The following is a 16,490-nucleotide window of genomic DNA, read 5'->3' as shown; positions in this document are numbered from 1 at the left end:
AATCATTTGCAACATTGCAAATGCAGACTCCGACTCAGTAACAAGGTCTAATGACAACATTCATTAAAGAGCTTCTGGGCTTCGGACGTAAACCTCGAGATAGCATTGGTGGTGGAACACAGTGGGGAAGATCACATCAGGATTGAACAACAATCCGTGTTCTTTGCTTTATTCTTTTATCAGGCACAGAATGCAGGAGCCCAAATGATTGATGTCCCACATGCAGCAGAAGAAATCACACAGAGAGCTTACCAGTAGAATCGATTGGGCGCCACCCGCTCGTGAACGAGCTGCCATCGACGGCCAAACTCAACAGAGCTGTAGAGCTGAAGACGAAAAATTGTGTTAGTAAAGGAAGTGTACAAAGATTCTCATCTGATGGTCCAATATGCTGCTATGATTTAAAGGATTAGCTCACTGCTGAATTCAAATATCCTGAGAATTTACTCACCCCCATGTCTCCCAAGAGGTTCATGTCTTTCTTTCTTCAGTCGAAAAGAAATTAAGGTTTTTGAAGAAAACATTCCAGGATGTTTTTTTCCTAGCGGCCAAATTGCAGTTTCAATGCAGCTTCAAAGGGCTCTGCACGATCCCAGCTGAGGAATAAGGGTCTTATGTAGTGAAGCGATCAACCATTTTCTAAAAAAATAACTTTTTATATACTTTTTAACCACAAATGCTCATCTTGCACTAGCTCTTGCACTAAATGCATCAAGCTAGTGCAAGGCGAGCATTTGTAGTTAAAAAGTATATACTTTTACATTTTTTTTAGAATATGTCTGATCATTTCACTTAGATAAGACACTTATTGCTCGGCTGGGATTGTGTAGAGCCCTTTACAGCTGCAGCTGACCTTCAACCCGTTGGCTCCCATTGAAGTCCACTATATGGAGAAAAATCCTGGAATGTTTTTTTTCTCAAAAACCTTAATTTTAACCCTAACTTAAGAAAGCAAGACATGAACCGATGATTGAATTTTAATGCTGGAATGAACTTTAACTGTACATATGCCTATTGGCATTGTTTAGGTACGTTTGGTTTACTCTTGATTCTTATAATTAGCTCTGTTTCAAAATTCTAATGAACTGCCTCAATGCCTAGGCAGCAGTCTTTTCTTTAAAGGCAGCATTAGGAAATCATGAACAGTGTTAAAAATATAGAACATTATGTACAAAACATTACAAGTAAAGCAAGTTACGTAATCAGATTTTCAAGTAACTAGTAAAGTAAGAAGAAGACATCTGAGTTACAGCTCTCTTGAAATGTTTGTTTGACTTCAGCCTGAGGCTTATTCATGTCACTGTTTGTGTAAAAGTGGCAAATTTGGCAAAAATAAAAGTTTTTATTTTTTATTTATTAAAAATAAACAAGCCCAGGCCAGATGAGAAAAGTAGAGTATCATAATATTGTAATGCATTAACTTTTTCCAAAACTTTTTATGAACCATTATAAAACAACTCTATGCACCACACAAATGCCTTTTTGACGTTTAGATTTTAGCCTATTGCAGAGCTGTCTACCTGATTTCGCACCACTTCAATTTGCACACAGTCATATTTAAAATCAGTTATGAAGAAAACAACATATATTTCTCTACATATACAACTGAAGTCAAAAGTTTACATACACCCTGCAGAATCTGCAAAATGTTAATTATTTTACCAAAATAGGAGGGATCATACTAAATGCATGTTATGTTTTATTTAGTACTGATCTGAATAAGATATTTCGCATAAAAGACATTTAAATATAGTCCACTAGAAAAAATAATAATTGAATTTATAAAAAATTACCCTGTTTGAAAGTTTACATACACTTGATACTTAATACTGTGAAGTCCCTTGTTAGTCATGAACAGTTAAACTAACCACTGTTCTGCAGAAAAATCCTTCAGGCCCAACAAATTCTTTGGTTTTTCAGCATTTTTGTGTATTTGAACCCTTTCCAACAATGACTGTATGATTTTGAGATCCATCTTTTCACACTGAGGACAACTGAGGGACTCATGCAACTATTAGAGAAGGTTCAAATGCTTACTGATGCTCCAGAGGGAAACACGATGCAATAAGAGCCAGAGGGTGTAAACTTTTGAACAGAATGAAGATGTGTACATTTTTCTTATTTTGCCTAAATATATACTTTTTAAATTTAGTACTGCCCTTCAGAAGCTACAGAAAATACTTACTTAATACTTACATTTCCCAAAAGGCAAAATAAGTTAAATTTACAATGATCTTCAATTTCCAAAAGTTTTCACCCCCAGGTTTAATGCATTGTGTTTCCTTCTGAAGCATCAGGGAGTGTTTGAACCTTTTGTAATAGTTGCATATGAGTCCCTCTGTTGTCCTCAGTGTAAAAAGATGGATCTCAAAATCATACAGTCATTGTTGGAAAAGGTCAATACTTCTTCAGGTCAATACTAAATAAAAAAATAATAACATGCATTTTATATGATCACTCTTATTTAGGTAAAATAATTTACATTTTGCTGATGTACATACACTTGACCTCAGCTGTATTTATATTTTACCTGATGTTTAGTATTTAGACATTTTCTTCTTTAAATAACAATGACACATAACTGTTTACATTCATGTAAGGCATAGCCATCTGTGTTTAAGTAAACACTTGCCATGAATGGCATTTAAAAAAAAAAAAGAAAGTTAAAAAGGTTATTTACATTCTTCTTTGTATTTTTGACCAAGTAAATGCAGCCTTAAGCAAGAGAAAATAGACTTGCCAACCAAAAAATATTTAAATGTTTTTGGTTTTTTTTTGGACTGAGCTTGTTGCAGTGCATTATGGTTTGTCTTGTTCCATATAGAATACGTGTGTTGCTGCCTAAAACAGTTTAGATGCCAGCATGATTAAAGGAACACTCCACTTTTTTTGGAAATAGGCTCATTCTCCAACTCCCCCCGAGTTAATAAGTTGAGTTTTACCGTTTTGAAATCCATTCAGCCGTTCTCCTGTTCTGGCGATATCACTTTTAGCATAGCTTAGCATAGATCATTGAATCCTATTAGACCAATAGCATCACGTTCAAAAATGACCAACGAGTTTCCATATTTGTTGTATTTAAAACTTGACTCTTCTGTAGTTATATCGTGTACTAAGACCGGTGGAAATGCAAAGCTTCAATTTTCTAGGCTGATAAGATTAGGAACTACACTCCCATTCCAGCGTAATAGTCAAGGAAGTTTGCTGCCGTAATATGGCCGAAGCAGGAGCAGTAATACCACACAGCACATGTGCAAATGCTAAACTAGCTGGGAACTCATTTCTGATAATACTCCCCCTGCTTCGGCCATATTACGGCAGCAAACTTCCTTGACTATTACGCCAGAATGGAAGTGTAGTTGCTAATCTTATCAGCCTAGAAACTTGCAGCTTTACATTTCCATCGGTCTTAGTACATGATATACTGTAACTACAGAAGAGTCACGTTTTAAATACAACAAATATGGAAACTCGTTGGTCATTTTTGAACGCGATGCTAAAAAGACCTTTAAAGGTCTTTTTAATTGTATTGGGATTTTTTACCTGAGATAAATCTAATAGCCTAGATTTAACCATATCTATTGTCCACTTAAGACTATAGAAGACCCAATCCACTTTGTTCGATTTTTTTACATACAAAATATACATATTTTGGGCATTAAAGGAACACTCCACTTTTTTTTGGAAATAGGCTCATTCTCCAACTCCCCCCGAGTTAATAATTTGTTTTTTTACCGTTTTGAAATCCATTCAGCCGTTCTCCTGTTCTGGCGATATCACTTTTAGCATAGCTTAGCATAGATCATTGAATCCTATTAGACCAATAGCATCACGTTCAAAAATGACCAACGAGTTTCCATATTTGTTGTATTTAAAACTTGACTCTTCTGTAGTTATATCGTGTACTAAGACCGATGGAAATGCAAAGCTGCCTAGTTTCTAGGCTGATAAGATTAGGAACTGCACTTCCATTCCAGCGTAATAGTCAAGGAAGTTTGCTGCCGTAATATGGCCGAAGCAGGGGGAGTATTATCAGAAATGAGTTCCCAGCTAGTTTAGCATTTGTACATGTGCTGTGTGGTATTACTGCTCCAGCTTCAGCCTCATTACGGCAGCAAACTTCCTTTACTATTACGCCGGAATGGGAGTGTAGTTCCTAATCTTATCAGCCTAGAAAATTTAAGCTTTGCATTTTCATCTGTCTTAGTACACGATGTAACTACAGAAGAGTCAAGTTTTAAATAGGACAAATATCGAAACTCGTTGGTCATTTTTGAACGCGATGCTATTGGTCTAATAGGATTCAATGATCTATGCTAAGCTATGCTAAAAGTGATATCGCCAGAACAGGAGAACGGCTGAATGGATTTCAAAACGGTAAAACTCAACTTATTAACTCGGGGGGAGTTGGAGAATGAGCCTATTTCCAAAAAAAGTGGAGTGTTCCTTTAAGCTGCCAAGCTTTGGGAACAGATTTTGCATCAGAAGTGTGCCTTAAAATGCTGCCTACGTAGTGAGCTAACTAGGTTTTGGAACCGAGCAAATGATATGATGAATGACTTTCCAATAAAATAAAATCTTAAAATGATCATTTCAAAATTAGTATAATTACAGTGGAAAATTGGCAATCAGTGAGAGAACAAACACCAAGATCTGAAATTCGCCAAATGGAGCATAAAAATGACTCACGTATACGTTTCTCAGTACAGCAGGAAGTATCCTATTTATGTGCACGGCTCTTTGGGGGGAATCATTTTATATAAATGGCAAACATAAATATGTCACACTGGTACTTACAGCACTTTGGAATGAAATGTGCCATTTGTTAAAGTGTTGAGCAAAAGTTTTCCCTAGGTGTGAAACTTCACTTGCCTTGCACAAAGCAGCATATTTTTGCCAGGTTTTGCGAGACAGTTCTAAAACAGTGGGGGGGTTTCAATGCAGCACTTGTATTTGCATCAGTTGGGAACTGTGATATCACAATCTCATATCCAATATAACATCCTGACTGTGGGTGGATGGAGCTCGCTCATATTTAGACACAGACTTATGGGAAACCAACGGAACAAATCAAACTGGAACAAACTAAACCAAATCAGACAGAACCGAAGAGTACAGCCCTGCTGAAAACAACTTCTTATAAGGGCCTAAACTGGTTTTTCTTCAAACTGAGGTGGTTTAATACCAGAAATAGTCTTGTTTTAAGCTGTTTTTGAGGCACAAAAGTGTTGAAGGTTACTGAGCTTTTCATTTGAGCTTGTTTCCTCTGTTTACTGTCATCATAGTCATCATAAAAAAACCCACAACAGATTCAGGAACCTTGCCAATGACATTATGGCAGCAAAACTGTCAACACTAATAAATTATGCATTTATTTGTGGCATAGATTTGGATAGGGTTTAATTACACTAGTGATTGTGTGTTCTTTTTATGCTGTTTGCTTTTGCGGCTTTCAGCCGTGGCTAGTCATGCACATTGAGCAAACAGTCAACTATTAGCCTTCAATTGGATGATAATTCTTTGTGATTCTCTTCATTTAATTGTAAATCATTGCCAGTGGCCCTCCTTCAAGGGTGAAGTCAATGTTGATTTGTCAAAATTGAAGTCAATGCTGTTTAACACCATCACTTGAGACTTGAAACAATCATCATTTGATGATATTGCATGCCACTGTGAAAACTTTTGTCAATTGAAATTGTAAGTTTTTTTATACATGCTTGAAAATACATTTATTGGAGAAAACTATTTGTTATATCATTTAAATCTCATTAAGGACTAGAAAAAAAAATCAAATCAAATCAGGAATGAATCTAATCCAAAATTAGGGAGGGAATTAAAATGATTAATCAGCTGCATCAAGAAAAAATAAAATCAAACAAATGTTGACTAGTTAAATTATCTTTTGATATGATTCAATCTGATGCTTTTCAGAAGAACAAAAAATGTTCATAATTTATCAGCCCTAAACCATGAGCTCGAAACCATATAATTAATGATAATTCCCTGCGACTGGGGATCCATAAATTGTCTTAATTGCCAACTTTAAGCTCAGTGAAATTGTCTCTTTAAGACGTATTTCCTCTTGCATTGATAATTGCCTTCTAAGGACATATTTCAAGCCTAAATACAGATTAGCATCAATTTGCACACATGCTTTCATTATTATTATGTCTTGCTTTGCAGTTTGTGCCTGGAATGTTCTTTATCAAGAGTACAAATGCTATAAATTGGCTTTCCTTTGGCTTCATTGCATTTGGTTATATTTGGCAATAAAACAGCTTGATAATTAGAGAACCGTATGAGCGGTGCCTTGCTGAAAGCTTTGTGCTATAATTAGATGCTGTTTGCTATGTTTTCAGGAATGATTTAGCTGAAATGATTCTGCACCTTCTGGTCATGGCCGTAGGCAAGGATCCAGTCCTCCTGCTCAGGGTGAAACAACAGGCTGAGGATGTAGAAGTTGAGGCGATATTTTTGATAGGTGGCGCCTTCATCTGAGCTGATGAGCAAACTGCTTTCCACCTCGGGATCTGTCAGCAGCATGATCTGAAACACAGAAAACAGACTATAGTCTCTGCAGAGTTTCTTCACTGTCCCTCAGGGACTGAATGCCTCGGCTAGTGGACCTCAGGAGCTTCATCTGTGATCTCCTGTCTACAAATAGACACAGTAGAACGTTGAGAGACTGCAATAACAAGGCAGAGCATAAGCCTGCCTCAATAAAACACATTCAGTTTAACTGGAAAAAGAAACTTAGTAAAATGAAACTAGTCAAATATTTCAGAGAACAACTCATTTATTTGAATAGTTGGTTAAACAGTACAACACAAAATAAAACCATATCTCACGACCATATCTCTTTGTGCAAACTACTTCCTTCCACCATGGATTCAAATTTAAGTTTACGGCTGAGCCTAAGCCTCTGTTACTATTTAAAAAAAACATCACTTTGGTAGTTGAGTTGTTTCATTGAAAACATATTGTATTACTGCATTAAAAACTCAATGCATTATGTGTATAGAGTATTATAAGAGATATGGGCTGATTTCCTGAATCGGATACAGCATTCATTCCTTAGCTCAGTCTCATATTCAGAATAAAACATTAGTTTGAAACGATATCATCCTTTCATCTGTTAAGGGTGATTTTCGCTGATTTTCCAAAATGCAGTGTAAAAGTAGCTTCAAAAGACTCTAAAGGATCCCAGGAATAAGAATCTTATCTAGCGAATATTGGTTATTAATTGACAGTTTATATAATTCTCAAAATTATATATATATATATATATATATATATATATATAAATCTCAAAAGCTTATCTTGTCTAGCTCTATGTGTACTCTGTGTATTCCAGGCAGTTAGGGTAGGTCGAGCATTCGAGGTTAAAAAGTATATAAATTTTTTTTTTTTTTAGAAAGTAGCCAATCGTTTTGTTAGATAAGACCCTTTTTTCCTCAGCTGGGATTGTTTAGAGCCCTTAGAAGCTACTTTTAAAATGCAATTTGGAAGTTCAAACTCGAGGGCATCATAGAAGTCCACTATATGGAGAGAAATCCTGAAATGTTTTCCTCAAAAAACAAAATTTCTTTATAACTCAAGAAAGAAACACAACACATCTTGGATGACAAGGGGGTGAGTAAATTATCTATTCTGTCAGTGAACTTCTCCTTTAAAAACAAATACAAGTCAATCCCAAATTAAAAAAAGAAAATAAATAAATAAAAACATCAACACTGATTCTCAATTTGTATTTCACCTACAAGACAGGAAGCTCATGAATTTGATGAACTCACAAACCGTGTTCCTAATTTGCAAGTCTTAATGAAGACTTTCATACTTGTGGCAGCACCGCCTCGTGTTAAATGTGATCTCTTCATTTCCAGTCCCTGATTTGCTCGGTCTAATCTCATCATAATCGCAGTGGATCACAAACATAAATCTCTTTAATGCTGTCAATCTTGTAACACACTCCAATGAGTAATTCATTACGACACGAGCGTGCACACACTTTAACTCACCCTAAAGAGCAGTCAGACCGTTAAATCTATAATTTCCCTAGAGCTTTTTTTCCTTTTCTGTTTTAGAGTGCCACCAGTCTTAAGTTTGTGCCAATTTCGAAAAGAAATAAATAAATATAATCAGCCTCAAATATAATTGAATCAGCGAGGCTGAACCGTTTCGAAACCTTATCGCTGACAGAGAGCTGGAGGTGTCGGGGTCTAAGGATTGTGTGTCTGAGCTCCACGGTTTACACCATCACTGAATGGTTGAATTGCTTCAGGCTCGTTTTTTCCTGTTCCACTGGGTTTGTAAAGCATTAAGCAGACCGGATCTTAACTCTTCTCATAGCAACTCTTTATGGACACAACTTTCGATTTTATATCAGATCAATAGCCCTCTTGCTGATGTAATTTGGGTCAATGCCACTTGTTCAAGGACCCTGTCCCGTTTCCTTCCATGCACATAAAAACGTTAGTGTCCACTACAGAATCGGTTTCCATTTCAATTGCGTTCTTGACACAGCTCTCCAGGGCAATAGTATTATAAAGTGGAGCAGGGTAGCAGATCTCGCCAGCTCATTCGTCAAACGGGACATGCTAATGCTAACCATAGTGGCTGGACCCCAGAAGACGAGCTCATCAATCATTACTGCCAACTCTACCAACATGACCCATATGTCAACCAATCAGCAGTGGTATTTGGGTTGCTCCATTATTGGAAACATTATTTTCTTTTAACATCTGATTGCTGCTATCAATTTCTAAGATACATTATTTATTGACTTTTGATATTTTTGATCATTTTGTGAGAAATGTTGAATGTGTCTGAATAATACATGTTAGTTTGACTGTATATATGTATATAAATCCCTAATTCTATGTCTTTGGAAAGCTTTTGTTTTTAAAATACATTATTAAATGCACAAATTCACAAACTTTTCTTGTCATCTGATCCTCTTTCACTGGATATATTTACTTGAATTACTCCTGAGATTTTGAAATAAATATTTTAATAAGAACTGGTTATCTGACCTTGGTTATGGTCAAAAGATAATTAAGTATTTTTAAATTTATAGTTTATTATTATTATTATTATTATTTTTAAATAATAATACATTTTAATTCAAAAATTTTTATGATTTAAGGAATTATTAGTTTTTCATTCAACTCTAAAAAAATTAGGATTTATCACAGTTGATCTGATTCTGATTGGACTGATATTAAAAAATGTCTCTTCCAATTTTTATAATGGTAGTGAATGCCGAAATTTTGAAGTCCAATAAAGTGCATCCATCCATCATAATAAGTACTCCACAGAGCTCAGGAGGTTAATAAAGTCCTTCTGAAGTCAATTGATGTTTGTGTAAGAAAAATATCCATATTTATAACTTTATAAACTGTAATCTCTAGCTTCCGCTAACTGTCGTATTCATGTTCAAGTGAGTGCCATTCCAGTGGATGACGTAAATGTATGTATAGCGTAAGCTCTGGTGCAAAACAATGATTGCATAAACACCAGTCACAAATTAGAAGTACAAAAAGAGGATTTGTAAAGAAAAGACTAGCATATTCTCACCAGCGCTTATACTATGCCTACATCCTATGTCTTGCATACAACAGTTAGTGGAAGCTAAGCTAAGGGCAAAATGTTTCCCATAGATTTTGCTCATGTTTGCAAATTCGCCAGGCTGACCAATAGAAAGCTGTTTGATTGGAAAATGACTTCTATGTCAGCAGTGCTTCATACGTTGTTACACTATTGACAACTGACCTTGTTAGCCCACAAAATTTTGCTGAAATATCACTAATCTGACTGTACTTTTACAGTGTAAATCCAAGAGTAAATGAACCACATACACACACACATACACAGCATGTAGCCATGAAATCAGAGACTTTTCCTTCAAAAACTCATCACATGCGACACATCTGAAACAGGTTTTAATACCAGGTATAAACAGGGTAAAAAAAATCAATGGCATTTACATTTCTGTGTGAACTGTTCCTTTAAAGGATTAGGTTACTTCCAGAATAAAAATTTCCTGGGAATTTACTCACTCCTATGTCTTTCTTTCTTCAGTCGAAAATAAAATTAAGATTTTTGAGGAAACATTCCAGGATTTTTCTCCATAAAGTGGACTTCAATGGGGATCAATGGGTTGAAGGTCCAAATTGCAGTTTCAATGCAGCTTCAAAGGGCTCTACACGATCCCAGCCGAGGAATAAGGGTCTTATGTAGTCAAATGATCAGTCATTTTCTAACCACAAATACTCATATTTGTGGACAGAAAGTACCGACCTAGTGTTTACACTCTTAAAAATAAAGGTTCTTTGAAAGGTTCTTCACAGCGATAGAAGAATCATGTTTGGTTCCACAAAGAGCCATTTGATAAAAGGTTCTTTAAAGAACCATCTCTTTATTACCTTTTTATTATCTGAAGAACCTTCTTTCACCACAAAGAATCTTTTGTGAAACAGAAAGGTTCTTCAGATGTTGAAGGCTCTTTATTTAGACAAAAAGGTTCTTCTATGGTATCATGAAGCACCTTTATTTTTAAGAGTGTACAAAGTGAACGTGCAAAGTCAAAAGCCCTTTACAAAAAAGTTTGAGGAGAAAATGAGATGGAGTTTTTTGCCCTACCCTAACTTTTTAAACTGAAGTACACAGACGGAGAACTAACCATGCGTGAATTTTCCAATGTGATTGTGTATTGCTTACAGTCATAGACGCGCATCGTAGAGTTAGTGCAAGATGAGCATTTTTGCCTAAAAATACCCCTGGCAAATTCTGACTTAAAGTTACTTTTATTCAACCAGCAAGTTGTTGTTGTTTTTTTTGACCGGAAATGATACTCTCCCAAATGATAATAGGGCAATTTTCAATGCCTTATCTGTGTGGAAAAAAAAAACATTTCACAGCTTTTATTTACATTTGGACAAAAAGTGGCATGTCCAAAATTATTCATACCCTTTGCAAACTGTCACAGTCTATGGGAAAATCCACAGTTCTATACCATTCCAAATAGTCCAAGCTGTTCAAAAGCATCCTAATTACCCTGATTCATTGGGAACAGCTATTTTAATCAACTCAACAGTTGAAAAACAGACGATCTTTGCTGTTGGTTTGTGGACAGTCACGGCTAAGACAAAGGAGCTCACTGAGGACCTGCGGCTGCGCATTGTGGCTGCTCACAAGTCAGGAAAGGGTCATTTCAGGTTAAAAAAAAAAATTGCTGTTGTATAAATGTAACTAAGTCAGAATTTGCAAGGGGTATGAATAATTTCGGGCTTGACTGTATAATTTTTTATATTTTTTTAAATGACAGATAGTTTCACTAGATAAGACCCTTATTCCTCGACTGGGATCGTGTAAAGCAGGGGTCTCAAACTCGCGGCCCGCAGGAGGATAGTTTGTGGCCCCCGCCTTAATATGAAAGTTTAATGTTACTGCGGCCGCGAGTTTGATATGTATGGCACTTTACAGTGTTGCATGCGGAGCTGAGCCAACCTACTAATCACGGTGGGGTATATGGCTCTTGGGGGCGGGCCGGGCTTGATGCAAGCAGAGAAATATTTCTCAATGAGTGAAAGTTACAGCAGCGTTGCCATGGAGTGTTTTCTTCCATGCCTGACTGGCTGCCTCGTTTATATTGGGCACACGCAGACATTTGTTTTGTTTTTCTTTAAGTTGCTGCCCAGCGGGACATTATACGACGTAGGCCTGTATACATTACGTATATAAATGTATATATATATATATATATATATATATATATATATATATATATAAATAAATATTAGGGCTGCAACAACTACGACAACTACGAGAATTCATTATCGCTTAATCGGATCCGCCCACAGTGCACATACAACTTCAGAGAATAACGTCAAATTAAAGCACCGAATGATGCATTTCTATAGAGAAAATGCATCTAAAAATAGTGGAGGAAACAGACTGAGATGCTGCAGGAGAGTTACGTGATCCAAGCGGCCCAAAACATGAGAATTTCTTATTTTAAACTTGAAGCTTATAGCGTAATTGCTTGCCCTGTGAGACGCTTTTACAGATCCGTTTGCATCCTCAGCATGAAAACTTTCAGTTTACGGTCATATCCTTATCTGTAAATGTCACAAATTCACACAAGCATTTCCATTTATGCATAAAAGTCCATTCTGACAATGTGTGTTAAGTTTAAACCTTTACTGAATGAGCGTCAGACAGGAACACAGACAGGGAGACAGTAAATACTCAGCGCAATGTAAAAACGGTGTTTTAATATTGAAGCTCAAAATAAATGAGGCTCAAACATTATTAACAAACGTGCGTTTTTATTTTAGCAATTCCGTCAGTGAACAAGCAGCCTACAAAACGCTAAAATAAATCAAAGAAATAATACATTTAAATAAGAAAGTAGCCTAAATAAGTGTTAAATAGGCTATTAAACAAACATTCGTTGCAAAAATTCCTATAACAACCTCGACAGCTGATCAGAATTACTGGCCGAGTTCTCTTTCTCTTCCCCATTGCACAGCTGCTGTTTTAAATAGCAAAGTAATTACATTTATTTTCGTTTCTTTAGTTTATAAAGTTAATTTAGAAATATATTTGGAACACGTTTTGTTTGTGAAATTCAAGCTTTTGTTTTTTTAAGTAACGAACAAGCGGCCAGCCGCAGACAGATCCATTTAGCCTTCACGATTTAAATTAAAAACCATAAATATAAAAGCACTGTGTGAAACTTCATTTTTGTTCATAAAGGTAATAGTAATAAATTTACTTTAAATTATTAATTCACTACTATAAATAGAAAAAATTCAAATCGAAAATAAAACTCTTTTATTAGCTATAGGCCTAATTCACAAAGATGCATTTAGGCATTAAAAGTGCGTCCAGTGAGCAGATGGCGAGTCGTCAACTTCATCTTTGCGTCACTGACTCAGAAAATACTAGTTTATTAATAAATAATTCGAAGAGGAAGCGCTGCCGGGTCTCTAGCAGCAAGGAGTAGGCAAGAGAAGCCATGTTCAGAACAACAGTTCATGTTCTTCAATGTTTCATTCATTCATTCAGGACAATTCATGTTCAGAAAAAGGTTAAAGGTTAAAGAACTGTAAATACAGACTTTTGAATCTGAATACAGTAGATATAGAAGACTGAAGAAACCACATATAGTCGCTGACTAGCGAAATCTAATTATTATTGTTGTTGTTATTAATTTCATTATTATTATTATTATTATTATTATTATTAAGTACTGATTGATTGATTTATTTTCTTATTAATTCTTAATTTATTTATTTTTTCATCTTATTTTGTGTTAAAAAAATTAAATAAAGAGATTTGAGAAGATTGGAATTTTTTTAACAAAGCTTTTCTTGTGGAAAACCTGATGCGGCCCAGCCTCACCCAGACTCTGCCTCCAGCGGCCCCCAGGTAAATTGAGTTTGAGACCCCTGGTGTAGAGCCCTCTGAAGTTGCAATTTGGACCTTCAACCTGCTGAAGTCAGCTATATGGAGAAAAATTCTGAAATGTTTTCCTCAAAAAAAACATAATTTCTTTTCGACTTAAGAAAGAAAGAAACAAACATCTCGGATGACACGGGGGTGAGTAAATTCACAAGAAATTTTAGTCTGGAGTTAATTAAGTCCTTTAAGTCAGACATGTATTCAGACCTTGCTAGAATCCAGCAGACTGAACAGAAAGCGCATATATCAGTCATACAAGCTGTCACATACTTTAAAGCTGTTATGGATTAATGCCTTTCCATCTGCATTTCTATACCTGACACAGAAATATGAAAATACAATATGCAGATGCGAGAAGGTGAGTGTGTGCCTCACTCACTCTCGTTTGACCTTCGATTGTGCTGAAATAGATAAGGAACAAGAGAAGACAGAGAGACATAGGTAGAGACACTGTGGATGCTCCAAAAAAATGTAGTTAAAAGATGAAATGCAGATTTGCTATTTCACATACCTACTTTACAATGCTTTGATCAGCAGTGTAAAGAGTAATGCAGATAATTCAAGAACAAGTCATTTCAGTTTTAGATAAAATTAAGGACAGTCTACGCTGGCCTTGCTGGCTTCCCCTTTATAATGTGAGTCACACATTACCAAGGGCAATTAATTTTATCTTCTTTTCTCCGTCTCCTCACTCATGCAGCCTTGCAAAATCCACCTTCGTATCTTTCGTCTGATTCTCTATGTTAAGTCCCTATCAGTGACTTGAAGCATAAGAGCAGAGGTTTCTGGGAAGACAAAGGTTAATGAAGCAGCAGATGAGGTGGCTGGAGAGATGCTTAGAGAGCGTGGTGGAGAATCTTTGAGTCCCGCTGTGCAGCGTTAAGTCGCCTCTGATAGAATATTAATGAAATTAGGAACATGTTTCGGCTCCATCTTAAACTAATTGGATTGTCTCACTCCCGTAAATCCTGACTATAACGAGGTCGGTCACGAATGCCTTTTTTTATACACTAACCTGACTTGGATAAATGGTCTTCCGAGCTTGGAATTCAGATTTCTATTTTTTAGGTATTTTGCCTACGTACAGATTAAAACCATAGAGATGGAAGAAAAGAATGAGTCAAAGCATGGTATAGGCCAGACTTAAACATATGTCGCTTACTTTTGCAACACTGCACACATGCAGCAACCAGTGTGCCAAAGACACAGGAGGGAATTTAGCTTTTCAATACTATGGTCAAAAATAGCTCCAAAAAAATTTAATAAAATAAATAGTGTTGACTTAAAATGTTGAGTCTTCTTCCTTTTCCCATACAACACAGAATAAATGGGGCATAAATCAAACTTGAGTCATTTATTCATAAAAACTATTATTTTATCATAGATATTTTAAAAATAAATGACAGCTGTAACATGAATTCCTATTGAGCAAATGGGATGCATTACTGCTTGATTCAGATTGCAATATTCATATTTGCATACTTTGTTCATCTATTCAAGCCGATGTTTCTGACATTCTCTCAGTGTGGGGTTTGTGCTCCCTACGAGGATCCTCAGTGAACAACTACTTAAATTTAAATCTGGTCCTCATAAAGACTTCAGAAGAATATATTATGTGAATCACACTGACTACTTTCACAATACTTTTATGTCCTTTTTGCAGCTTTACAGTTTGAAATGCTATCTTCTCATCCCTCGTTTTGCTTCTTTTGGGTTCCACAAATAAATTATATAATAATAATATTGGTTTGGAGAAGTAGGGGGGAAAAATTGCAACTTAAAGTTTACAAAAAGAAATGCTGTTAAATAAATCATTGTAAGCCTAGTGACAAAACATTTATTCTATTGAAAAGTGTTTGTTTGCATTATTTAGCGATTTTCTTTGTTGCTTTCGTTATTTTACAGTAAACGTGATAAAGCCAAAAAATAAAATAAAATAAAATAAATTGGTTTGAAGCAGCTTTTCAATAAAACACTTTAACAACTTGTAAATATTGTTAGCAAATTTACATTAAATTGAGCTATTTAAAACTCAATTTTTATACAGTATCAATATAGCAACAAATTATTATATATACAGTATATATATATATTTTTTAAATGATAACATAACAGTTAATTAGTTTCTCTAATTTAAAAGTGAAAAAACATAAATTAAATTAATTTGACTCATTAAAGACTTATTAAATACTTATTAAAACAATCATTATTATTTTTATCATTAGTTAATATTATTATTTTCACTTAAATTAGAGAAATGGATTAACTTTTGTTTATATATTTATGTATTTTATAATGTATACTAAAATGTATCTAAAATAATTTGGTATTATATGATACTATCTAAAAATGAAGTTTTAAATGCATTAATGTAATGTAAATATTGCTAACAATATTCACAAGCTGATACAATATTTAAAGTTTATTGGGAAAAAAAATAAAACTTAAAAAACTTTTTTATTTATTTTTTTATTTGTTTATTGTTTGTTGTAATAAGTATTTAATAAGTCTTTAGTAAGCTAAATTAATTATTTTTACACTATAAAATTAGAGAAACTGATTGTTGTCTATATCTTTATGTATTTTATAATGTATGCTGTAGTAGTAAAAATAATAATAATAATAATAAATATATATATATATATATATATATGTTTTTTTTTTTCACAGTAGGCTTTATTTTCCCAATATTTACATTATATTGATCCATTAACTCCATTTTTTTGGATTCAATAACACATTTTTATTTAATAGCACAACATTTAAAAGTAAAAGTTTAATAAATAAAAACTGTGGGAATAAACATATTATTGGTTTCTTTAAAGTCTGGCCTGTTAATTCCAATTATGCACAGCAAATATGTTTCTCTCTCTCTCTAAAGACTATAAAGTGAAAGAAAAAATAATAATGTTGCCATAACACAGTACCAGAGAAGGTTAATGTTATTATAACCTTATTGACCAGCAGAGGACAGTTAATCTATGCTTATTGAATTTGTGATCAGATGAAAATGAAGTCTCGTT

At 34.7% G+C, this 16,490-nt stretch overlaps 1 protein-coding gene across 1 annotated transcript in view; it reads right to left on the bottom strand.

Annotated features, from left to right (window-relative positions):
* sorcs1 (sortilin-related VPS10 domain containing receptor 1) overlaps positions 1 to 16,490 on the bottom strand; it is a 253,063-nt gene that overhangs the window by 73,160 nt on the left and 163,413 nt on the right. Inside the window, exons 4-5 of the mRNA XM_073842166.1 lie at positions 6,388 to 6,546; positions 253 to 326 (exon numbers count right to left, since the gene is read on the bottom strand). Of these exons, the coding sequence (XP_073698267.1) occupies positions 253 to 326; positions 6,388 to 6,546 (233 nt within the window). The remainder of the gene's footprint in view (positions 1 to 252; positions 327 to 6,387; positions 6,547 to 16,490) is intronic.

This window comes from Garra rufa, chromosome 6 (genome assembly GCF_049309525.1).
Source record: "Garra rufa chromosome 6, GarRuf1.0, whole genome shotgun sequence".
Classification (NCBI taxonomy): domain Eukaryota; kingdom Metazoa; phylum Chordata; class Actinopteri; order Cypriniformes; family Cyprinidae; genus Garra; species Garra rufa.
This window is presented reverse-complemented; position numbering and strand designations above follow the sequence as displayed.